This window comes from Neovison vison, chromosome 13 (assembly GCF_020171115.1).
Source record: "Neovison vison isolate M4711 chromosome 13, ASM_NN_V1, whole genome shotgun sequence".
NCBI lineage: Eukaryota > Metazoa > Chordata > Mammalia > Carnivora > Mustelidae > Neogale > Neogale vison.
In genome coordinates this window covers 39,548,125-39,575,355 of record NC_058103.1, presented here as the reverse complement: position 1 = coordinate 39,575,355, position 27,231 = coordinate 39,548,125, and the positions used below count along the sequence as shown (strand labels likewise).

Below are 27,231 nucleotides of genomic sequence, written 5' to 3'. Positions count from 1 at the left end.
TTTTAATTTTTTGAGGAACTTCCATATCATTTTCCACAGTGGCTATTCCAGTTTACATTTCCACCAGTAGTGCACAAGAGTTCCTTTTTCTCCACATTCTGGAAAGCACTTGTTACTTAAAATTACCTTAATTTTTATTTTCAGTTTTCTAGATTCTCATGGGCAGTAGAGATTGCTGTGTAGAATGTCTGTCAGTTTAGCAAAATAAAAAAAATCAGTTCAATAAATTTGTTGAACATCTGCTAAGCATATTATACAGAAAGATGAATAAGAAGCCAGGTAATTTCAATACAGTGTCATAAGCATGTGGAAAGTGCTATTGCTTGTTATTATAGGAGTATAAGGAGGAATACCTAATGCATTCTGAGAGTATTGGGAAAGGCATTCCAGGTGAGATGATGCCTAAATGGGAGCCTTAAAGGACAAGTAGAACTTGACAAAGTGGAGAAGATGGGACAAGGGTGGAAATATGGATGCTGCACAAGGACATCCAGGCAGAAAGAAATCATAAGCAAAGGCAAGAAGGCATGGGTAATCAGAGTTCTGAGAGGTTTTAGTAGCTTTATATTGCTGAAGTTCAGTAGAGAGAGAGAGTTGAAGTTGGAGAAGTAGAAAGGGCATAGGTCACATAAGGAAATTTATCATGAAAAGTAATTTTGGCTTACATAGTTAGACCAGTTAGTGTGTGTGTGTGTGTGTGTGTGTGTGTGTGTGTGTGTGTGTGTCTGTCTGTCTGTCTGTCTGTCTAGAGGGAAAGAGTAAAGTGGCAGGAGGGGCAGAGGAAGAGGGAGAGGGAGAATTCTAAGCAGACTCCACCATGGGGCTTGATCCGGAAACCCTGAGATCATGACTGAAATCAAGAGTTAGACATTTAACTGACTGAGTTACCCAGGTGTCCCAGTTGTTTTTATGTTTTAATAGGTGAAGCTTTTCTTCAGATGAAAGCTTGCTTGGAATACTTTTGTTAAAGTGATAGTGGGAAGAGAGAAGCTGAATTTCTATCTGTTCAATCTCTTCTGTATTGTACCTTAGGCATCTTATCAGGGAGTTCCAAGATTCCTTGGAGTAATGTTTTATTTTTTATTTATTTATTTTTAAAAAAATTTTATTTATTTATTTGACAGGCAGAGATCACAAGTAGGCAGAGAGGCAGGCAGAGAGAGAGGAAGAAGCAGGCTCCCTGCTGAGCAGAGAGCCCGATGTGGGGCTCGATCCCAGGACCCTGGGATCATGACCTGAGCCGAAGGCAGCGGCTTTAGCCCACTGAGCCACCCAGGCGCCCCATTGGAGTAATGTTTTAAAACGTGTCTGTGGATGATTGTCACTGAAGGGTTTTAAACCAAGTGGTTATAAGGTATTGCCTGTTAGTATAAATGTAGTGGTTTGGTGGAGGCTGAATTTGAGAGAATCAAGCTTGAGTTTGGGAAACCAGTGGGAAGTTATTGCAGTCATGTTGGTGAATTTAGAGGTGACTTAGACAAGAAATGGAGAGGTGGGGATGAATTAGAGAGATAGTTTGAGTTTAAAATAGCAAGTCCTGGGGTGCCTGGGTGGCTCAGTGGGTTAAGCTGCTGCCTTCGGCTCAGGTCATGATCTCAGGGTCCTGGGATCAAGTCCCGCATCGGGCTCTCTGCTCAGCAGGGAGCCTGCTTCCCTCTCTCTCTCTCTGCCTGCCTCTCCGTCTACTTGTGATTTCTCTCTGTCAAATAAAATAGTAAGTCCTATTGATGGAGTAGGAGTGGGAGGTGAAAGCAAGGGAGGTTGATTGTAAGGTAGTATCAGGAAGAACACAAAAAGATCTTTAGTTTTCAACATGCTTCTGTTCTTTCAGTCCAGTACATTCTTCATTGTCACCACAGTGTTTGATTTTTACTGATGGCTGTTCTTCCAGTTATTCATTCAGCTAGCTAGATAGCTAATCAATATTTATTGAGGCCTACTATGTCCAAGATGCTCACATATTCTATTTCAGTGAGAAAATTGAGGGTACCAGTGTCTCATTGTTAGAAATGGTAGACTGTTGGTCTGAATCTCATTTGGCCTGTTGGCAGTGTTTCGTGTAGTCTTCTCCTTTGATACAGAAACCCTGTACCTTAACTTCCATGGGACCACTTGATTTCCTCATCTTGCTGCTGTCACCTTCCCCTTTCATCTTCTTAAAGAGGCTTAGTTTTCCTTCCTGACTCTAAAACATAGTTCCTTTCAGGGCTTCTCTTTATGAATTACCCCTTTAAACTAATTACTCTCAAATGTTTCTGTAGCACATTGTTTTTCTCTTGAAAAACATATTTCTCTTGAAAAACATTATACTATGCAATATACTATACTATGCAATATAGACATACGTATAAATAGTTAATAGATATTTATTTCTTGATGTATTATAGGCACTTTCAATTCAGCATTCCAGAGCTGAATTTTTAAGTCTTTGCCTCTTGTTTTTACTATTATGTTCTTCATCCAAATATTCAAGCCATATACGGTCTAACTTCCTATACTGTTGATGGTCTCTCCTCATCATTTTTCAATTCTGGTTCCCCTTGCATTTCTATTATTATTACCTTATTTAGGGCTCTCATCATTTCTTGTCTAGGTTATTGAAATGTTTTTCTAACTGGTTTTCTTGTCTTCAGTCATGACCCGATTGATTTGTATACTTTACTGCATCTAGTTGTCTTTCTAAAATTATCCCTCAAATTTCCTTAATGTCGTCCTGATTATCTTAGTACGGTTCTGGTTGCCTTAGTATGGCATTAGGACCCTCCATGATCTGCCTTCTGCTTGTCTTTTCAGTTTTACCTAGAACTTTTCCCCACCCCCATACTTCATGACTTGGCCATACCATGCATTCCGGCTTTATTCATGTTTGTTTTCTCTGCCTGAATAGCTGTCCACTCTCCAATGGGGGCAAATACCTACTGTTTGAAGTCTTAGCTCAACCTCTTAGGTTTCCTAGGGCTACTGTAACAAATTACTAAAAACTGGATGACTTAGAACAATAGGAATTTATTATAGTTCTAGAGTCTACAAGTCTGAAATTAAGGTGTCATCAAGGTCATTCTTTCTGTAAATGCTCTAGGGAAGACTCCTTCCTTGCCTCTTCTAGTGCCTGGTGGTTGTCAGCAATCTTCAGTGCCTCTCTGATTTGTACCATTGTCTTCACATGAACTTCTCTTTTGTGTCTCTCTCCACGTTTCTAGTATGATCCCTTTTTAACTTGATTACATCTGCAAAGACCCTATTTCCAAATAAGGGCACATTTATATGTACAAGGGGTTAAGACTTCAACATGTATTTTGGGGGGATACATTTAACCCACAATACTGTGTATGAAATCTTTTCTTTCTCTGTGTGTCCTGTATCACTGCAAGGAGAGTTTACCCTCTATCAATTCTGTTTTCACCGTTCTGTTTTACTATAAGACTTATCTTTTTCTGCTCATATGTCTCCAGTCAAGTAGTTTACTTTTCTAACTTCCATATCTCAGCCCCTAACCTTTTACATTTATTCCTACTAATTATTCTATATCAAGTTTGAATTCTCTTTTCTACTGAGTTAGAGTAGCAACCTTGCCAATATAATGGCAAGTTTGCTATGAAATGGAAAAGTTTGTAAAATTATAGGGAGAGATGCTAATAGGATATAGCAACTGATTTAAGGGGAATGGGGATGGGGAGCAGAGAGGGAGTAAACAGAGATGAATTTATGGTTTTAAATGGAGTTGACTAAGATGTAGGTATGTACTTAGTGGACATAAGGAATATAGGAGTATGATCAGCTTTGGGAGACCAGATGCTAAACTGAATTTTGGATCTAGTAGTGAGTTTTAATTGTAGGTAAAACATCTTTTTGTTTGAGAACTTTGTTTATCTAATGTATGAATTGAAAAAAAATCTAATAGAGGGTTTTATATATTACTTATATAAAAATATATTTTTCTTTGAGGTCTTTGTTGTTCATGTATTCATGATGCTCAAACCTATTATGTTGTCTTCCTCCATTTTGTATTTTCTTGAGGTGCCATAATTTCTGTGTTCTGTCAAATTAAAAAAAAGAGCTTTAACATAAAGCCATTTAGATTTTACTGTATTTTTCATTCATCAGAATTAAAGAGCAAAGACTAGGTATATTATTGCTTTGAAGTATGACTTAGAGTTGGAATAAATTTCAGAGCCTGCAATTATTTAATATTTCTGAGGAATTCCATAAAAGGAGAATAAGTAGAACTGTGGTTCATTCATATTAGCTTTGAATTTTGACTTTTTCAGTGCACAAATTTATATGCTTATCTTAAAAAATAACTTCAGTTTCTTACAACTTCCCTTAAATGCTATTTGAAACTCTAGCCTCATGAAGACTTACATTTCAGCTTAGGAAAAAGAAATTCAGTACAGTGATAAGTTTTCATTATCTGGAATGTTTTGGAAGTTGTTTCTTATTAAATAAGCCAATCTTTTTGATGGAGTGTTTCATTAGTAGCTCTGTATATAGATTGTCTCTGTTGTTTTGTTGGGTTTTTGGTTTTGTTTTTCTTGTTAAGTCTTCTAAAATGAATGACTTGAGGGTGCCTGGGTGGATCAGTGGGTTAAGCCTCTGCCTTCAGCTCAGGTCATGATCCCAGGGTCCTGAGATTGAGCCCCACATCGGGCTCCCTGCTTAGCAGGAAGCCTGCTTCTCCCTCTCCCTCTCTCCTACTTGTGTTCCCTTTCTCTCTGTGTCTCTCTCTGTCAAACAAATAAGTAAAAATCTTAAAAAAAAATAAAGTGTCATTCTCTTTGACAGTACAATGTCCACATTAAATTAAAATGAACTCTAGTTCCCTCAGAGTAGAGATACTGCTCTGTTAAACTGTAAGTGACTAGATGTTTTTTGCTTCTAAAAAGGATAGTGTCAGAGTGTAGTTAGGATTGATTTTGGTTACTAAATTTATTCCATGTTGTATATAAATATTTCTGTTTTAGACTCGGGAACAGGAGGAATTGGAAGAAGCTTTAGAGGTAGAAAGACAGGAAAATGAACAAAGAAGACTGTTCATACAAAAAGAAGAACAACGGCAGCAGATTCTAAAAAGGAAGAATAAGCAGGCTTTTTTAGATGAACTGGTATGTATTAATGCTAAGTGCACTCAGAGTTTATCTTTCCTATTAATTATGCTGGATAATGGCATTTAAGTGGCATTTCTACTGGTATATTCAAGGCTGGTATATTCAGCTTCTGTTTGTTCATTAAAAAAAACATTTTGTCAATATCTGTTTTATTTTCAGATGGAAGAGCAATATAACTGATGTAAGACAGTATGCTATTAATAGGTTTTTTATGTGTTTTTAAGGTTACTAACTGAAACTCATTGTTTTCATAGCAATTTTCTCCTGATTAATACTGGCTTTTTTATAACTAGCTCATTTTCAAGTGCTTTGGCTTCATGGTGAAATTTGTAGTGATTCTAGTTACTCTGTGAGAACTGTGTTTCATATTTTTGCATGAGCAAATGAAAATGCCATTTTCAAAGAAATGGCAGTGTTTTGTTAGTTGTGTTTCCCAATAGTTAGCTCCCCAAGTATTCACCATTGTTAGATAACAGCAGTAATAATAACTAAGGTTTATGAAGTGTGTCACAGATTCGAAAATATATTACTTGATGCTTATAAGCTAGGGTGATACTGTTAAAATCACAGTAGAGGGGGATGCCTGGGTGGCTCAGTTGGTTGAGCGGCTGCCTTCGGTTTAGGTCATGATCTCAGCATCCTGGAATGGAGTCCCGCATCGGGCTCCTTGCTCAGCAGGGAGCCTGCTTCTCCCTCTGCCTCTGCCTCTGCCTGCCACTCTGTCTGCCTGTGCTCACTGACTCTGACAAATAAATAAATAAAATCTTCAAAAAAAAAAAAAAATCACAGTAGAAATGGTCCTCTCCAGAAAATGCATTCTTCCCTTTCCTTGTCTGTCCATGTAATTAATTTCTATGTTGTGTTAACATACGACTTTAATTCTTTGGTCTAGTTGATATGGTGTTTCTCTATGATGTACATGGGTAAATGTTTAATGTTTATATTTTTCTATTCTTCTTTTGGCCACAAGTTAGCTAACCAGGTATAAAAAGAGAAAGCAAGAATTAAATTAGAAGTAGGTGAGAAAGTAATGGAAAAGTAAGAGGGCATTAATGAGGCTTAGGTAGAAAATGCTTATCATAAACCCTATCTACTTTGTATAAATGCACTATCAATTGTTTTCTAAGAAGATAGTAGCATATAAAATAGAATGCGGTATTTTCCTTAGCAATTTCCATTAATTTTTCTTGAAAATATTAAGTGTCAGTAGTGGCTTTTAACAGTTGAAATGACACGTGTTTCACATTTTTTGTTGATGTTATCTTGTGAGAAATTAAAAACTTTAAAGAATGAATTAGTAAATATTGATGTTAAAATTATTTTATTGAAATGTTTTTTCCCCATCATTTTATACAAAGAGGAACACACTTTCCTTGGTAACCCTTCTCCTTTGTTCAGTTAATTGAATTAATTGTAAATATAGAACTTAGATATAAAATGAAAATACAGTTTAGCATTTAAAAAATATTGCATCTAATACAGTCTTTAATTTTGAGGTTAGCAAGCTTTGCATAGCAATTGCTCTTGCATATTTTTTTTAGTCCTCAAAGTACTAAGTTTTGCTGCCTCATTGAGCTGCTGTTGGCACGAAGTTCCCCTTTAATTCAGTGGAGCATGAAGCAAGATGTGAAACTGCCAATGTTGTATGTACATTGTGTATAATCTGGAGTTAATATTGGTTTTTGTGAGACTCCCCCCCAACTACTTCCTGTTTTCTTCACCTGCAAGTCATTACTGCACATACTTTCTTCACTATTTAGATCATGTAACATGGTGGTTAAATAATCCTTAGCAATTTACTGTATTCATTAGAACAATTAATTATAACAGATTGCTCTAGAATATCAGCATGTTTTGAATTCTGGTTTCCTAATTTTAAAAATTCTGTTACTTTAATTTTTTATAATAATTAAATTTCTTTGTTAAAATATGACTATATATTTTAGTCCTTATTGACTAATTGAAAGTATTTATTAAATTTCTTATCTTCCTAAATCCCTAATAAGTGAAAAAGCACATTCTATTTCTTTTTCTATGTTTGTTCATCTTTTAGATTCTATAAAAAAGATAATATTGGCATTTGTAAATATGTCTAGAATGCTTAAATCCTAAAATTATTCTCTGGATCTAATTTAAGCAAAAGTATTACTTAATAGAACCTTTTCTCCTGTTTTGGGATTTGGTTTTTGTGCTAATGGTCACTTTTTAACCTTTGAAAAGCATTACATTATACTGTATGTGACAGGATTTTAATGTTATGGTCTTAATGTTTATGGCTTAGCATTTACCATAATGTTGCCTAAAAGTCCATTTATTTAATCCTAACTGTAAATTCAGTTTTTTTTTACAGTTTGGAAAAAGATTTTTAAACAGGTCCTGACTTATTAAATCTTTTTATATTCCTATTTGAAAATTCTCTTCAGTTAGGTCTTAAATTTTGTTAAGGGCTAATATTGTTGTCAAATGTAGTAGCTGATTTTTATTAGAAATATTGTTTGCCAGATGGCTTGCTTAAAGTCAGTTAAAATAATCTTTAAAAACTGGTCATTATAAAGCTTTTAATGAGTATTACAGGCAGTCTTATTAAAATTTCTTTAAATATTAAACAGTATACCTTCAGGCAATTAATGTACGTTAGAGAACCTTTCAAGATAGACTGGAAAGCTAAGAAAAATTAAATAACTTGCAAAGCTGAATCTGCATTTTATGTATTCCTGAGAGCATGTATGTTCCCAGTTTATTTTACTCTGCAGATTTTGTTGTTGTTAGTGCTCCTGCTTGATTCTTATTTAGCATTCTCAAAGATTTTCAGACTTTGGCGTTTTGAATGCTAAAATAGAATAAAGCAGATTGAAGTAAATTGTATGCCTTAATGTCAAAATTTGTTTTAGATTCCTAGAACGTTTATTTTTTATTAAATTTCATTTGTATTACTAAGACATTTTAATATTCAGGCCCTTTTCTATGTGAAAGCAAAAGCAGGATTAAAACAGGCCGAAGTATTGATTAGCAACATTTTTGAAGTGAACACATCATCTTGCTTTTACACAAGGACATTCACTTACTAGAGTAAATACCAGGTATGGAAGAGCATTTGAATCCACTTATACTCTAAATTGAGAAGGAATGCCAAAGAAATTTATTTTTCTTCTGTTAGGTTTTACATATGAAAAGATAGTAATGGCATTAATTGATTAATTAATTAATTAGACAGGGGCACCTGGGTGGCTCAGTGGGTTAAAGCCTCTGCCTTCGGCTCAGGTCATGATCCCAGGGTCCTGGGATCGAGCCCCACATTGGGCTCTCTGCTCAGCGGGGAGCCTGCTTCTTCCTCTCTCTCTGTCTGCCTCTCTGCCTACTTGTGATCTCTGTCTGTCAAATAAATAAATAAAATATTTTAATTAATTAGACAGACAGAGATCACAAGTAGGCAGAGAGGCAGGCAGAGAGAGAGGAAGGGAAGCAGGCTCCCCCTTTAGCAGAGAGCCCGATGCAGGGCTGGATCCTAGGACCCTGGGATCATGACCTGAGCCGAAGGCAGAGGCTTTAACCCACTGAGCCACCTAGGTGCCCTAGTAATGGCTTTTAAAAAGTACTTTGGGGGGCACCTGGGTGGCTCAGTGGGTTGAGCCGCTGCCTTTGGCTCAGGTCATGATCTCAGGGTCCTGGGATCGAGTCCCACATCGGGCTTTCTGCTCAGCAGGGAGCCTGCTTCCTCCTCTCTCTCTGCCTGCCTCTCTGCCTACTTGTGATCTCTCTCTGTCAAATAAATAAATAAAATCTTTAAAAAAAAAAAAAGTACTTTGGGCCATAGCCCATTTAAAATCTCTTAATTTTACATTTTATTTAAGATTCTTGTGGGGAGGAGCAGATGGAAAGGGACAAGCAGACTTCTCACTGAGCACAGAGCCAGTGTGGGGCTCACTGTCATGACCCTCAGATCCTGACCTGGTCTGTAATCAGGTGTAGGACACCTGACCAACTGAGCTACCCAGGCGCCCCTTTTTTATACCCCCCCCAATTTATTTATTTATTTATTTATTTGACTGCCGCGCGCGCGCGCGCGCGCACACACACACACACACACACACACACAGAGAAATCACAAGTAGGCGGAGAGGCAGGTAGAGAGAGAGGGGGAAGCAGGCTTCTTGCTGAGCAGAGAGCCCAATGCGGGGCTCGATCCCCTGAGATTCATGACCTGAGCCGAAGGCAGAGACTTAACCCACTGAGCCACCCAAGTGTCCTAAAATTCTTAATGGAAATCTAGAATAGCTGCAGAAATTCACAGTATTATACTGTTACTAATGCAGAACTAATGCTTTATTGTAGAATATGAAAGATATTCCAGTATATTTTCATAGTATCTTTCATTCATTCTCCTTTTTTATTGCTAAAGGCCCTAAGGCTCTATTTTATAAATACAATTTGTGTTCTTCTGTTTAAAAAAAATTTAATCTTTGTAAATTTCTCTTGCAAAGCACTTCTTTTACCAAATCTTTAGGTACAAATGCATTCTAGGACAATTCTATTCAAATAAATTACTCGTTACTCAAATTACTTCTGTACTGTAGCCTTAAAACAGTTTCTTTAACTATGTTAATTAAGTACATTTGTGCCTTAAAAATATTCTTAAGTTGTAAGATTTGGAAAGAAACTGAGATTCTGCTATATTTTTTACTTTCATACTATGAAATGTTTAACAGTATAGTTTTCTTTAAGGATTAAAGTCTAGGTATTTATTATTTTAAAAATCTGTAGGCCATTTGAAGAATATGTGTTTTTTGTAGGTAGCCTTGGTATAGGAGATAGAAATGTGTTTGTAACCTTCATTTTTGTTTACACATATAAAGTATTGTGTTTGTATATATTATCTCCTTCCTTCTTGGCTTTCTTCTGCATGTGTTTCTGAGTTTTTATTTAACTGAAAACTCAAAAAGGAAGGGGTCTGCATACATTTAGTTTAGACCTTAGTGCTACAGCACTTTAAACATGTAGGAGAACTTCATGTTAAACAGGATAAGTAAGCCCGTGTATAAAAATTTTTAGTAATTTGCTTGTTATTAATATGTATGTGTGCAGATTTGTGTAAATAGTAGCTCTGATTTAGTATCAGTATAAGATATTAGAAATATTTACTATCATTTTGTTAATTAAGAAAATTTAGAGTTAATTTCTAAAAATAAGTCCATAAAGGAGAAAATAAATATGTTTTTGCTTGTAGTTAACAATTATTCCGTTGTGCAAAACAGAACAAGGATCATTTCCAAACAGCCTCAGGTGAAATCTAATAGGAAACAATTGCAGACTGGTCTGAATTCACTGGTAGAAGAATGTGTCTTAGATAAACATCTGATCTAAGTTATAGTACTTTGTATTACTCTTTTTGTGATTAGCTCTTAATTTTTTTTTAGTTTAATAAATACGGTTGGCTTTGCTAGATGAAATAAGGCCCTGTTATATTGTCTTTAATGTGGATTTTATAAAAATACTTTTTTGCAGGTTATTTTGATTTATGAATCTCAAACAGCCTTTTCTTATTATGGACTGTTAAAATTTTTTGTGAAGTGTTCTCCATAAAGTGAATATTTAGGTTGACATCAAATGCTTATGAAAAGGCATAATTTAAAATAAAAGACTTGTTGCTCATTAGTTTTTCCTTTTTAACTTTCATATTGCACTTTTACTTTTCTTACAGGAGAGTTCTGATCTCCCTGTTGCTCTGCTTTTGGCTCAGCATAAAGATAGATCTACCCAGTTGGAAACGCAACTTGAGAAACCAAAACCTATAAAACCAGTGACATTTTCCACAGGCATCAAAATGGTAAGCTCTATTTTAATTACTTGTTTGAAGAATGTATTTTAAGGATCGCACTTTATAACTTTATATTGATTTCTACAGTTAAATTGGAAGGTTCAGATGTTTAAGAACATTATCTGATCTAGGCTAGACATGTAGAAATGTGAAAACATGCAGTGTAAAGGGAAAAAGGAAAGTAATAAATTGTTTTCAAAGTACACAGCACAATTTGTTGTACATGATATTGGGTTTGCGAGTTTTTTTCTTATTCTACATAAACTTTTAAGCTGGTAGTGTACAAAAACATTTTTTTTAAAAGATTTTATTTATTTATTTGACACAGAGATAGAGAGAGTGAACAAGCACAAGCAGGGAAAGCAGCAGGCAGATGGAGAAAGAGGGTCCCTGCTGAGCAAGGAGCCTGATGTGGGGCTCAATTCCAGAACCCTGGGATCATGACCTGAGCTGAAGGCAGCTGCTTAACCAACTATGCCACCCAGGCACCCTGTAGAAAAACATTCTAAAAAGAAAAGGCAGACTTCTGGTTCCCAGTATGGCATGTAAGAAGCTTGGATATTGCCATCCCATTCTAACAATGAGTAAAAAGCTGAACATACTGAAAAATCCAACAACTTTCTTAGATCCATGATTGAAGAGAGGTCACGAGGCAAACCACTGCCCTTAAAATTGGAGAGATCAGTAGAGAATACAGTGAATTACAACTTAACTAGAGTAGCAACCTCATGGGGAACTAGTGCTGGTATAGGTAAATCTATCGTAATTGTAACTGACAAATTGCTGGAGGCTCATTGTGGACAGCCCTAAGAGTTCAGACCTCTGCGGGGGAACCACTTATTGAGGGCCCTGTACTTTTGTGAGTTTTTACCTCTTGCATCTCTATCACATTTTTTCAGTGAATATTAGAGAAAAATCCCCTCTTGCTTTTAGCAGAGAAAAGGAAAAAGGAACAATTTTGAAATATACCAGAGCATTTTGTTCTTCTTATTAAGGCCTACCCACAGGAGAAACTATTTTGTCAGAGTCTAAACTACTGGAGTTTATGATAACCTGCCTGATGTGGGGGAAAGGAAATACTCTATTCCAGTTGCTCAAGCCTTCTGTATGGGAGAAGGGAAACAACACAACTTCAGCCTACTTTAACCATCCTGCCCTGCCTAAGGGGAGGTGGGATGGGTTGAGAAGCACTTGTGAAGTTCACAGTCTTAGAAGCACACGCTCTCCAAAGGACTGAGACCTGATCATAGAACAATAAAATGCTCTGTCACCCCCACACCTCACCACCACATTGCTAAAGGCCTGTTTATAGTGGTGCCTCTTGCCTAGCCCATTATGCTTTGGCTGTCAAAAAAAAAAAAAAAAAATTACAAAACATACCAAAAGGCAAAAAACACAGTTGGAAGAGACAGAGCAAGCATCAAAATCAGGCTTAGATATGACAGGGGTGTTGGAATAATCAGACTGGGAATATAAAACAATTGTTATTAATATGCTAAGGGTGCTAATGGATAAAGTAGACAACATATAAGAAAAGTGGGCAATGGTGAGGAGAAGGATGGAAATTCTGAGAAAGAGCCAGAAAGAAATGCTAGAGAAAAGAACTCTAACAGAAATGAGGATTAGCTTTGATGGGCTCATTGGTACACTAGACACCCTGATGAAAGAATCTTTGAGCAAGAGGGTACATCAACACACTTCTTGAAAACTGAAAATCAAAGAGAAAAAGACAAAACCAGAACAGAATATCCAAAGACTATGGGACGACTATAAAAGGTGTAACACATGCATAATGGGAATACCAGAAAGAGAAGAATGAGAGAAAGGCACAGAATATTTGAAACAATAATGACCGAGAATTTATCAGATACCAAACCAAAGATTCAGGAAGCTCAGAGGATACTAAGTAGGATAAATGCCAAAAGAACTACACCTAGGTGTATCATATTCAAAAATCAGAAAACCGAAGATAAAGAAAAAAGCCACTAGAGGGGAAAAAAATACCTTGTCTATAGAAGAGCAAAGATAGGGTGCCTGGGTGGTTCAGTGGGTTAAGCCGCTGCCTTCGGCTCAGGTCATGATCTCAGGGTCCTGGGATCGAGTCCCACATGGGGCTCTCTGCTCAGCAGGGAGCCTGCTTCTCTCTCTCTCTCTCTCTCTCTCTCTGTCTCTGCCTGCCTCTCCATCTACTTGTGATCTCTGTCAAAAAAAAAAAAAAGAGCAAAGATAATAATTTTATCTAGCTTCTCCTCAGAAACCACACAAACAAGAAGAGAGTAGAATGAAATATTTAAGGTGATGAGAGAAAAAAATCACCAACTTAGAATAATGTACCATACAAAATTATCTTTTAAAAGTGAAGGAGAGGGACACTTGTGTGGCTTGGTTGGTTAAGTGGCTGCCTTCTGCTCAGGTCATGATCCCAGGTTTCTGGGAACGAGTCCCACATCAAGCTACTTGATCAGCGGGGGAACCTTCTTCTCCCTCTGTCTGCTTCTCCTCCTGCTTGTGCATTCTCTCTCTTTGACAAATAAATACAAATCTTAAAAAAAAGAAAAAAAGTGAAGGAGAAATTGGTGTGCCTGGGTGGCTTAGTTGGTAAAGCAGCCAAGTGTTGGTTTTGGCTTGGGTTATTGTCTTAGGGTCATAGGCATGAGCCCCACCTTGGGCTCCTATGCTCATGGGGGGAGTCGCCTCTGCTCAAGGATTCTCTCTCCCTCTGCCTCCCCTCTGCTCATGCATGCATGCTCTCTCTTTCTAAAATTAAAAAGTGAAGGAGAAATAAAGATTATCAGACAAACAAGGAGTCTTTTGCCAATAGGCCTTCCTTGCAAGAAATATGAAAAAAAGTTCTTTTAGAGCTAAGGAAAATGATACAGGCAGAGACTTAGATCTCAATAAAGGAAGAACATCAGAGCAGAAAAGAGTGAAGGTAAAATAAAAACTGTTCTGTTCTTAATCTAACAGCAGTTTGTTTAATAACAATACTGTATTTGAATATGTTTGCTTATGTGTATGTGTATACACAAGCACACACACACACTTGCCTATATATAAGTAGTGAATGACGATGATGCGCTTATATGTAAGTAGTGAATGACGATGATGCAAGATATAGGAAGAAGCAGTTAGAACTATCTTATTATAAGGTACTCACACACCCCTTTTTTTCTTCCTAACTGCCCATTCAGGTACCCTTTTTTTTTTTTTTTTAAACTTTTGTTTATTTCTGTGAGAGAGAGAAAGGGAGAGAGAGAAAGCATTCGTGGGCCCACAAGCAGAGAGGAGGGGCAGAGGGAGAAGCAGACTTGATCCCAGGACCCTAGGATCATGACCTGAGCCGAAAGCATATGCTTAACGACTTATCCACCCACTCACTAAGCTACTGTTTTTTGATTTTTAAAATTGCCTATCTTGTTTGTCATATGTGTGCCGCCTATTAGATTATAACATCTTGAGGGCAGAAGCTGCATATTTAAACTTTGTTTTATATGATTATGAGTATATGAGTACCTGAATAATATAAAATATCCCTGATCAATTTTAAATTTAGAAATTTAGGAAGTATTAATACATTTTTATATAATATGAAGAAAAAAATTATTCATTAAGGAATTATGAAAACTTTTGAATTAAGAGACAGTACAGAGAAAAGAAAATAGGCGTGGAAAAACTCAGGAACAAGGGCATTACACTTCAGCTTTACCACTTACTAGGTGTCTGTGCATGGGTAAGATATTTCTTTATTCTTTCTGAGTTTGTTTCCTCATTGGTGAAGTTGAGGTAATTTTTACTTTCTATGATTATTTGAGGATTAAAAATGTATATACAAAATATCAACCAAATGTATCTTTAATGTTATCAGTTTTTTTTTTTTTTTAAAGAGAGGGAGAATTGGGGGAAGATTGAGAGAGAGGTAGAGGGTCAGAGGGAGAGAAAGAATCTTAAGTGGGCTCCATGCCCAGTGCAGAGACTGATGCCGAGCTTGATCTCATGACTCTTGAGATCATGACCTGAGCCAAAACCAAGAGTCAGCTGCTTAACCAACTGCAACACCCAGGTGCCCCATCAGTAATGTTTATTGTTATTATTATAGTTAAATATCTAAGTGAATTACATAAAGGTTTTTTTTTTTTACATTGTATAATTAGGCAATAACAGATTTCTAAGATTCCTGAATTTGAGGGAATTTTATGATGAATTTGTTATTTTGATTCTTCTATAAATCCGTGGTAGTTCTGTGACCATAATGTTTTAAAATTTTTTAAAATTTATTTTTAATTAGTATATATTAAAGGTCATTCTTTTTGATATTCAGGGACTTCAAAAATATACAGTTGTATATCTACCACCATCGTCATAATATAGAGTAGTTCTATCCTTTCTCAAAATTCCTTTGTTCAAAATTCCTTTGTTTCATTTCAAGTACAGTCAGCCTGTACTTCTAGTCCCCTAGCAACCAGTGGTTTGTTCTGTGTCTCTACTGTTTTGTGTTTTCTAGAATGTTATGTAAATGGAATCATACATACAGGCCTTTTAGGTCAAGCTTTGTTAACTTAGCAACATGTATTTGAGATCATGCATGTGTTGTTCCTTTTTGTTGAGTAACCAGTTTCTTTCTTTATCAGTTGAAGGATATTTGGATTTGTGTTTTGTTTTTTAATGATTATGAGTGAAGCTGCTGTAAACATTTGCATGCAGTTTTGTGTGTACGTAAGTGTTTGTGTCTATTGGCTAAATATTAAAAATGAAATTGGAGAATTATATCAAAGTGGCTGTACCAGTTTGCATTCTCACCCACCTTTTATGAGTGTTCCAGTTGCTCTATTTCCTTGTCAATGCACAGTATTTTGTGTTCTAAAAGTATTTTATGCGGGGTGCCTGGGTGGCTCAGTGGGTTAAGCCTGTGCCTTCGACTCAGGTCATGATCCGAGGGTCCTGGGATCGAGCCCTGCATCGGGCTCTCTGCTCAATGGGGAGCCTGCTTCCTCCTCTCTCTCTCTCTCTCTGCCTGCCTGTCTGCCTACTTGAGACCTCTGTCTGTCAAATAAATAAATAAATCTTTAAAAAATATTTTATGCATTCTAAACAGGTGTGTAATATTATTTCCATTATGGTTTTAGTTTGGATGTCCCCGATGACTAGTGCAGTTGAGCATCTTTTCATGTGCTTATTTGCTATCAGTTTTTCATTTGCTCTTAGCATTTACTTTTTTTTTGCCCTGTTATTTTTAATTAATTATTTTTATTAACATATAATCTATTATTTACCCCAGGGCTACAGGTCTGTGAATCGTCAGGCTTACACATTTCACAGCACCCACCATAGCACATACCTTCGCCAGTGTCCATAACACAACCACCCTTAGCATTTACTTTAATACTTCAGGTATCTTTTTAGAAAAGGTTGTGACCTTATTGTTTATTCTTTTTTCTTCTTCCCTCTCTTACAACTTTTGTACACAGAAGTACACAGACCAAAATATATAGCTCAGTGAATTAAGATGTAACTATCACAGAGGTAAAAGAAAAAAGTATTGTCAGTGCTCTAGAAGTCTGCCATACGACTCAGACTTGGTTAGTACCTGTTTTTTTCCTCGAAGTAGTCACTCTTCTTCTTCTTCTTCTTCTTTTTTTTTAAGATTTTTAAAATTTTCTTTTGAGAGAGAGAGAGCATGAATGAGGGGAAGAACAGAGAGAGGGAGAAGCAGACTTCTCACTGAGCAGGGAACCTGATGCGGGACTTGATCCCAGGACCCTGGGATCCTAACTTGAGCCAAAGGCAGATGTTTAACTGACTGAGCAACCCAGGTGCCCCCAAAGTAGTCATTCTTCTTTTATGGCTTCTTCTTGCTCTTACAAATAGCTTTAACATCTAAGCATATATGTCTTAATCTGATTAATGTTGGGCCTGTTCATGTTATATTTGTGAGACTCATCCATGTTTTTTGCATATGGCTCTTTTTTTCCTCTTTTCATTATTGGATAATATTGGAGGAATATACTACTATTTATCTGTTCTACTGTTGCTGGATGATTGGATCCCTTTGAGTTTTTGGTATTATGAATTATGCTAACATATTAATATATGTTTCTTGGTGCACATTTACACACATTGTTTTGGTGGCTATTTACCTAAGAATAGAGATATCAGGTCATAGTGAATATGTTTGTTCATTTCAGGCAATGTTGCCAGATCATTTTCCAAAGTGGTTTTTGCCAGTTGTACTTCTGCCAGCAATGTTCTTGTTGTTCCACATTTTTGTCAACACTTAACGATTTTCTGTCTTTTCCAGCTTTACTATTCTGGTGGATATTTAGTAGTGTTTGAATTGTGATTCTAATCTGCATTTTATTTTGCTGATCACTGAGCATTTGCTATCCTATTTTCTGAAATGTCTGATCAAGACTTGCTAATGTGTAGAAGTTTTTTTATATGTTCTGGATCTAAGCCTTTTATTAATCATATGTGTTGTTGGAATTTAAATTATTTGCTGGGTCACCTGGTTGGCTCAGTCAGTGAAACATATGACTCTTGATCTTGGGGTTGTGAGTTCAAGCCTCATTATTTGGTGTAGACATTACCTCAAAATAAAATCTTTAAAAAAATTATTTGCTGTCTCGGATGGGATAAGGATTCTTGGTTGTGTGATTTCAGTAGTGGCATTTGTAATCTTTTTTTTTTTTTTTTAAGATTTTATTTATTTATTTGACAGACAGAGATCACAAGTAAGCAGAGAGGCAGGCAGAGAGTGAGAGGGGGAAGCAGGCTCACCGCTGAGCAGGGAGCCTGATGTGGGGCTTGATCCCAGAACCCTGGGAACATGACCCGAGCCGAAGGCAGAGGCTTTAATCCACTGAGCCACCCAGGCGCCCTGGCATTTGTAATCTTTTGCACAACTTCATACTTCTATTCCAACCTGTTCTGAGAAATGAAAGTGGTTTTTTTTTTTTTACCTGCCCCCCCGCCCTCCAAAACCCACAAGCAATTTAGGAAAAAACAAGAGTTTTTTCATTCTGTGACTTATTTCTTTTCACTTTCTTGAGGGTATCTTTTGATGCCTTTATTGTTTTACTTTTTTATTATCCACCTGGAATTTTTTTTTTTTTAATATGGTGTATGGTAGGTGATCTAATTACTTTAATGCTTGTTGAGATTCATGTAACTTAAGTGTATGATAGAGTACCTATTATTATTGTTTGTTTGCTGTAACAACTCAGCTTTTGGTTCAATGGCAGGTGAAAATTTTAAATGTTGCAGTTTTTATGTGAATTTATTAAGATTACTGAATGGGGAGACTGAAGAAAATGTAGATGAGAATCCACTGTTTATGTGAATGTTTTTATACTCTTTGCATAAGTAATCCTAAAATACAGAATGAAAGTAACATTTATTGAGCACCTATATCCCAGGGGTTGATTTCATTGAGCAAGTGTTGGTAAGGATGCTAACATTGCTTAGGACTTTGTGACTTTTGATAGTTCTTTTCAACATAGGTTGTCATCTTTTGTTTTTATATCTCCATGAAATGGTATTCTTATTTTTGCAGATGTGAAAACTGAGTCTCAAAGAAGTTAGATCACATTTAAAAGATGACACTAAGACTCATTCTCTTTCTGTTATACCTCTTTATTTAATTAATGAGGATATTAAGAAACAGAATTTATAAGTTCTACTTCAGGTGTCTTTGTGATTTAAAAAGAGCTAGGATTTGAGTTATTGCTTCTAATAGTGGGCTAATTGTGTGGACTGGGTAATGTAAGGGACAGGAGCCAGCACAATGACTTTTTCTTTTCCTGATCTGCTCTACTTAAAGAATGTCCAGCACAACAAGTGAACTCAGATATACTGAACTTGGAGAAGGTCCAAGGAAGACATACAAATGTGATAAAGGGTTTTAGAACTAGATCCTTTGAGATGTGACCGAGAAGACTAAATTTATTTATTAAACCCAGAGGAAGATAAAGGGCTAAAAATTGGTGTAATATAATGAGTAAGAAATTAGGATTTAATTATTATGTATTGAGATATGTAGAGTTGAGACAATGAAAGATTTTGGTTAGGGATGTTTACATATATTATACATGATGAATCCTTTGAATTATATTTCCTAGGAATTAAACTCTCAGTGGGAGGGGACATATTAAGGGTAGAATCTTAGAAAATTATTTGTAAATTTGTGACTTGACTTTCTTAGAGATTTCCACTTAATCACGGTCTTATGCATGAATAGGAGAGACTTCATTTTTTTTTTTTAAGATTTTATTTATTCATTTGAGAGGGAGAGAGAGAGAGACAAGAGAGTACCAAGAGGTGGAGGGAGAGGGAGAAGCAGACTTTCTACTGAGTTGGGAGCCCAGTGTGGGGCTTGATCCCAGGACCTCGACGTCATGACCTGAACTGAAGGCAGACACTTAACCATCTGAGCCACCCAGGTGCCCCAGGGGAAACTTCATTTTATATATATTTTATCTTTTCAGCGGTGATAGTTTTGAGTCTTTTTTTTTTTAAGATTTTATTTTTTTTAACTAATCTCTATACCCAGTGTGGGGGCTCAAACTTAGAACCCTGTGATCAAGCTTTAAATGCTTTACCAACTGAGGTAGCCAGGCACCCCTGAACTCTTTTTTTTTTTTTTTAAGTTTTTTTTTTAAATTTATTTATTTGACAGAGAGAAATCACAAGTAGATGGAGAGGCAGGCAAAGAGAGAGAGAGAAGCAGGCTCCCTGCTGAGCAGAGAGCCCGATGCGGGACTCGATCCCAGGACACTGAGATCATGACCTGAGCCGAAGGCAGCGGCTTAACCCCCTGAGCCACCCAGGCGCCCCACCCCTGAACTCTTAAAGTAAGAGTTCCAGTGTTGTTTCCCAGTCAAGCATTAGCTATTTTAATTTCATTGTTTTAAATCCCAGCAATATAATTTTAGGGTCTTCTATTTCTTCTTCATTTCATGAGTAATTCTTGTTTTTTTCCCAAAAGAATAGATTGGCTACTATTCCTGATTACATCATTCTTAGAATGTAACATTTTAACAAAGAGTTTGATCTCAAATGCGATCAGAGGAATACACAATGCTTGACATAAATAGCTAAATAGTATTTGTTGCGATCAGAAAAGATCTTTTTGAATAGACTTCAAAAAACCAGGATTTTACCTTCATTTGTTGCTAATTTGTGTAGTTAAATCATTAAATATCCATACAGAAAATCAAGTAACTAAGTCTTAGACTTGTCTTTTTTGGGGGGGGGGTAGGAGTAGAGGGAGAGAGAGAGAATCTTAAGCAGGCTCTGTGCCCAGCATGGAGCCAGTCACAGGGCTGTGTTTCATGACCTTGAGATCATGACCTGAGTTAAAATCAAGGGTTGGACGCTTAACCGGCTGAGCCACCCAGGTACCCCATCAATCTTTGGGAGGGAAAAAAGCCGCATTGGTTGGGTCATAAAATTAGGAGTCAGAATCTAAGGCTGGGAATATGGTGCTTTTTCAGATAAGATGGTGTTCTAAACACCACTGTGCTTTTGTATGCAAACTGGAAACAAACTAAGTCACAAAGGTAACCTAAGAATTACTTCTAAGTATAGCTTTTGGTCCTTTGTGGGTGATTACTGGGGAGTAGTTTAGGAGAATCTGCTATTCATTGCTAAAGGGGAAAGTTGTTTGAGTATTTTAACCCTGATGTTTAAAAAATTTTATATAATCTATGGGTAAGCGAAAACAGAGCTCATTTGTGGTATACATTGACTTTTCTGATCGCAACAAATACTATTTAGCTATTTATGTCAAGCATTGTGTATTCCTCTGATTGCATTTGAGATCAAACTCTTTGTTAAAATGTTACAAAAAATTAATGTCTAGTTGTATCTGAAATAAAATATTGTATTGAATAGTCACTTTTGTCCTATAAAGCTATAAATTTGAGCCAAACAGCTTAAGACTATTATGCCTAAAAAATGAAAAAATACTTGATCAAATGTTATTAATCCTGTTTTTTTAAAAAAGATTCATTTATTTAGTTTAGAGATAGAGATAGAGATAGAGAGCTCACAAGTGGAGGGACAGGGAGAGGGAGAGAAATCCTCAAGTAGACTTTCTTGCTGAGCATGGAGCTCAATACAAGGGCTCCATCCCAGAACCTTGAGGTCATGACGTGAGCTGAGAATAAGAGTCAGATGCCTAACGCACTGAGGCATCCATGGACTCCATTATTCCTTTTTTTTTTAAATTTTTTAAAAAAGATTTTATTTATTTATTTGACAGAGAGAGATCACAAGTAGGCAGAGAGGCAGGCAGAGAGAGGAGGAAATAAATAAATATTTATAAATAAATAAATATTTATTTATTTGACAGAGAGAGATCACTAGTAGGCAGAGAGGTAGGCAGAGAGAGGAGGAACCAGGCGCCCCTTTATTACTTTCTCTTAACAAATGTCTGTAGCTGGGACACTTGGGTGGCTCAGTGGGTTAAAGCCTCTGCCTTTAGCTCAGGTCATGATCTCAGGGTCCTGGGATCAAGCCCCGCATCAGACTCTCTGCTCAGCAGGGAACCTGTTTCCTTCTCACTCTCTGTCTGCCTCTCTGTCTACTTGTGATCTCTGTCTGTCAAATAAGTAAATAAACTCTTACTCTCTAGCTAAAATAAGTAAATAAACTCTTAGTCTCTAGCTAAAATAAATAAATAAATAAATATCTCTAGCTATTTTGTTATTTTGACAAAATTGTAGTTTATTCTAATTTTCTCCATAAATATCTTCAAAGAGTTTATAGGTAAGTATATAGAAGTTTTGTTAGTTCAGACATATTTTGAAGGAAATGAAGATTCTTTTTTTTTAAATTTTTTAATTATTATTACTATTTTACAAACATATAATGTATTTTTATCCCTAGGGGTACAGGTCTGTGAATAGCCAGGTTTACACACTTCATAGCACTCACCACAGCATATATCCTCCCCAATGTCCATAACCCCACCACCCTCTCCTGACCCCCTTCCCCCCAGCAACCCTCAGTTTGTTTTGTGACATAAGAGTCACTTATGGTTTGTCTCCCTCCCGATCCCATTTTGTTTCATTTATTCTTCTCCTACCCCTCAAACCCCCCATGTTGCATCTCTACTTCCTCATATCAGGGAGATCATGTGATACTTGTCTTTCTCTGATTGACTTATTTCGCTAAGCATGATACCCTCTAGTTCCATCCATGTTGTGCCAAATGGCAAGATTTCATTTCTTTTGATGGCTGCATAGTATTCCATTGTGTATATATACCACATCTTCTTTATCTGTTCATCTGTTGATGGACATCTAGGTTCTTTCCATAGTTTGGCTATTGTAAACATTGCTGCTATAAACATTTGGGTGCACGTGCCCCTTCGGATTACTACGTTTGTATCTTTAGGGTAAATACCCAGTAGTGCAATTGCTGGGTCATAGGGTAGTTCTATTTTCAACATTTTGAGGAACCTCCATGCTGTTTTCCAGAGTGGTTGCACCAGCTTGCATTCCCACCAACAGTGTAGGAGGGTTCCCCTTTCTCTGCTTCTTCACCAGCATCTGTCATTTTCTGACTTGTTAATTTTAGCCATTCTGACTGGTGTGAGGTGATATCTCATTGTGGTTTTGATTTGTAGGAAATGAAGATTCTTATAAATTTGGATAATCCTATGCTTGCGTACTTTAATAAGTAAACCTTTTATAAAATGAACAGTTGCTCATGATTAAAATTGTAAATTTGAATTTTATTATTTTAAAATTACTTAAAATGGGTTGTCCATATGTTATTATTATAAGGGGTTCACATTGTGGCTCCTCTACTATATACATTCTAGCTTTATGACCTTGGAAAAATCAGTTAACCTGATAAAGCCTTAAGTTACTCAGTTCTTTTTTTTTGTTGTTGTTCTTTTTTTTTTAATTAAAAATATAAAAACAAGTTTTAAATAAAATCCCAGTTAACATACAGTGTAGTATTAGTTTCATTTATACAGTGTAGTGATTCAGCTCTTCCATACAACGCCCAGGGCTCATCTCAGCAAGTGTATGCCTTAATCCCCATCACCTATTTTACCCACCCGCCATCTACCTTCCCTTTGGTAAATATTAGTTTGTTCTCCATAGTTAAGAGTCTGTTTCTTGATTTGCTTCTCTCTTTTTCCCATTTATTTGTTTTGTTTCTTAAATTCCACATATGCGTAGAAATCATATAGTATTTGTTTTTCTCTGACACACTTAGTTGGCTTAGCAGAAAATCTCTAGCTTTGTCCATGTCTTTGCAAATGGCAAGATTTCATCTTTTTTTTATGGCTGAGTAATACTGCATTATATGTATGTAAACATACATGTATTTTTATATATGTATGTATGTATGTATATACATTCTACATCTTTTTTATTCATTTATCAGTTGATGGACACTTGGGCTGTTTCCATAATTTGCCTGTTATAAATAACACTACTGTTAACATTGGGGTACATGTATCTCTTTGAGTTAGTATAGGGTTGTTGAGTATTTTTTTGAAATAATTATGTAAAACTCAAAATTCCTAGCCCATTGTAAATATAAATGGGTATAGATATAGGTAAAAACTATAATAGGCCAGTGAATTTTATTGTAGATAGGGTTTGTGACTTTTTAAATTTATACCATATATTTTTTACTGAATATTTTACTTAAAGTCCCCCAAATGCCTTTAGAAACCTTTTTTTATACTCCACATTTCTAGATAACATTTCAGTTGTACTATGGACATATAAGAAACTGAATTATTTGTGACTATAGTTGGTGAGACATAGAAATAACTAATTATATACTGTGAGCTTTATATTCTTTCCCATGCCTTACTATGGTGAAGGGAAAAAAGCAGTTAATGCTCAAACTATTGACTATAGAATTTATTGCAGTGGCTGAATTTATTCCAGAAACTTTCTTATGGCCTGCACATGAGCATAGGCAGAAATAATGAATCAGGGAGCTATGAGTTATATCAGTTATTTTGATTATAATAGGAACAAGTTAAGATCAGTAAGATATGAATAGAAACTTTGATCCTTTAATCGTGGTCTGGAGGACTTTCTAGATATGTGAAAATGTGGAAATACTCTTAGTCTGGAATGCAGAAATAATGTTTTCCTGATTGAATTAATATAATAAAGAAGCATTTTTTTACAGTGTTTTATACACTTTGTTTTGTATTGCTTAAGGTAATGAGACAAATTTTTCAGTCTTACAGATGCTTTTATCAGGTACCAGTCAGCCTATCACAATGGGGTTTTATCAAGTACCTATTACCTTTGCAGGGCAATGTTAGCTGCTGGTGTTGAAGATGCGATAATTTTAAAAGTGGGGAAAAAGAAGGCAGATGTGATTAAAGCAGTCCCTGAATATTATTTCATTTAATCCTCACAAATATCCTGCAAGATTGATAGTGATATCACTGTTTATGAGGAAACATGATGACTCAGAAAAATTAAGTCTCCCAAACTCATAGTTCTGCTGAGTGGGAGAACTAGGAAAGGCTTTGGCAAGTCTGACAGATTTCAAGTGTTTCCTCCTACTTTACCTTAGTGGTCTTTGTCATCCATAAGTTGATTTTCTAAGTGGGACGTAAAAACTAATATGTATAAATTAACTGAATGGTATTGTTTCTAAATACAGTGAAGTTTTCTACCAAGGGACCCAAATTAAATAAGTCCTTGTGGAATATGGCAAACTAGAATTAAGCCTCGAGACATGTAAACTTTAAGAAAGATGGAAGAAAGGCATTTCATATTTAAAATGGAGATATAGGAACATTCTGAGCAAAGGAATGGAGGGAGTGAATTTAGCTTAGTTCATTCCGTGGTTCCCAGCCAAGAGTTTTCTTCTGATGAACCTGCACAGTAATTTCAAAATGCATATCCTTTCTTTGGTTGCTGAGGTTATGCTATGAAATTCAAATACCTAGAATTATTTTCATATGTCAATAAGAGCTTTTTAGTAGTAATCAGTAGTAATAAGTTAAAGGTTACTAAAATTGATACTTGGAAATGCTAAAGTAAATCCATTTTTTTGTGTTTGCTTAGGACTATGATATATACAGTATTTTCCTAAGAAGTCTGGCTGCCACAAATGTTTGGCAGTCTTACAAGACTACATCTGTACATGTATGTGCATGACCAAATAATTTCTGCTGTGCTTGTCAGTGTGATACTTTAAATTTTTAGTTAAGCAAATTTATTTTTTCTTTGTAGTTTTATCAGTGTACGAACAGTATTGTCTTGAGCTAATTTAGTATTCTTTTTTTTTTTTAAAGATTTTATTTATTTATTTGACAGAGACAGATCACAAGTAGGCAGAGAGGCAGGCAGAGAGAGAGAGGAGGAAGGAGGCTCCCTGCTGAGCAGAGAGCCCAATGCGGGACTCGATCCCAGGACCCCAAGATCATGACCCGAGCCGAAGGCAGCGGCTTAACCCACTGAGCCACCCAGGCGCCCCTAATTTAGTATTCTTGTTACTGTTCATCTAATAATATTTGTAGGAACATTACTATTTGGACTATAGTGGGAAAAGTACTCTTAGGTTTTTCTTTTCTTGATCATTTTATTGTAAGTTCCTATATAATTTTGCTTGTTATTTTGTTCATCTCTAATTTATTTCTATTACAGACTCCTTTATGTTAGAATATAATTTACCACACCTTCTGGGGCTGTGGCTAAGTTTGAAAACTAGAGATTATATTCAGTTATTTTTGGAAAGTCTCTTTTAACTTTCTTAACATACGCAGTTGATGGAAAACTTATAATACACTCTCATTCTTTCAGTGCCCTTTCTCCTCACATTTTTTGCACTAGAATCTTCTCTCTTTTTAAAATTTTTTTCCTGAGGATGCTTCTGGCACCTCCTCACAGCCTTCACTGGGGAATGGAGAGTAGAGCTAAGAACATATTGCTGCTGTCTTGTCTTTGTCTTCATCAGAGCTTTTCCCTGGTGCCATGGCAGTCTTGAAATCTCCACCCAGCCCCTACATTGGTCTCAGGGTGGTATAGGATTCATAACTCCTAGAAGCTTGAGCTTAGAGGGGTTAAGTAATTTTAAGGAAAACAAGGGCTTTCAGCTATATCATAATTTAAATAAGATTCTCTGGGTTAGCAAAGCATCATAGCATGGCTGGTGGACTTATTAGCAAACATATGAAAGATGTTATTTATAAGTTGAGAAGTTCCTGTAGGATTTCTAGTACTGTTCCCTTTTTCATTCCTGATACTGGTAATTTATATCTTCTCACTTATTTTCTCTAGTCATTTTGAGTGGAGGTTTATCAGTTTTCTTGGTCTGGTCAGAGAACCAGTTGTTTATTATTATTTTTATTAATACTATTAATAATTAATTATTAATTAATAATAATTAATATCAACACTATTAATAATAGTATTATTATTTATTATTATTTATTTTACAGTTGCTCTTCTATTTTCCATTCCAGTGATATTTACTCTTCATTATTTCTTTCATTCTCCTTAATTGGGATATAATTTGCTCTACCTTTCTATTTCTAAATGTATAAGCTTAGATGATTGGTTTGAGACTTTCTGATTTTTTTTATTACCAACACTTAATGGTATAAATGTTCTTTTAGCCATTTCTTTAGTTGCATCTCACACATTTGACATTTTATTTTGACAGTTTGAGTCCTCTGAGAGGCAGTTACAAGATAGATTTAAATGTGCAAGAAATGTGTTAGGGAAAATGCCTATGAGAGAAAATGAGGCAGCTGTAGGAGACTGAGAAAATCATTAAATGGTGATATGGGTTTGATCCCAAGTGAAGAAAGAAAAAAGGTTGGGTAGGGGCACCTGGATGGCTCAGTCGGTTAAGCTTCTGCCTTTGGCTCAGGTCATGATCCCGGGTTCCTGCGATTGAGCCCTGTTTTGGGCTCCCTGCTCAGTGGGAGTCTGCTTCTTCCTCTCTTCCCTGCTTGTGCTCTCTCTCACTATCTCTGTCTTTCTCAAATAAATAATAAATAAATAAATAAAATCTTAAAAAAAATTCTTACTAGGGAAGGAAACATTAAAAAAAAAAGTTTGGGTTGAAGTATCTCAGACTGCAGTATATTTTTCTCTTTTCTTTTTTCTCTCTCTTGTTTTGTTACACTATAGTATATTACTAAGGAAAGTTTGGCAAGGCAGCTGGGGAGTTCTTGTGACAGAGATTTTGGCACAGGTGTGTGGTATTCCTGCTTCACTCAGTCATTGGCTAGAAGATGGCCTTAGTGCAAATGTGGAGCTGAATTTCAGAGTGTAGCAGCTGGGACCCTTGCCCATTATGCTCCTGCACTTG

The 27,231-nt window shown here is 36.1% G+C and overlaps 1 protein-coding gene across 2 annotated transcripts in view; it reads left to right on the top strand.

Moving 5' to 3' along the window:
* MNAT1 (MNAT1 component of CDK activating kinase) overlaps nucleotides 1-27,231 on the top strand; it is a 209,348-nt gene that overhangs the window by 76,995 nt on the left and 105,122 nt on the right. For both annotated transcript variants that reach the window (XM_044231026.1, XM_044231025.1), the window contains exons 5-6: nucleotides 4,962-5,102; nucleotides 10,804-10,929. In XM_044231026.1, the coding sequence (XP_044086961.1) occupies nucleotides 4,962-5,102; nucleotides 10,804-10,929 (267 nt within the window). The remainder of the gene's footprint in view (nucleotides 1-4,961; nucleotides 5,103-10,803; nucleotides 10,930-27,231) is intronic.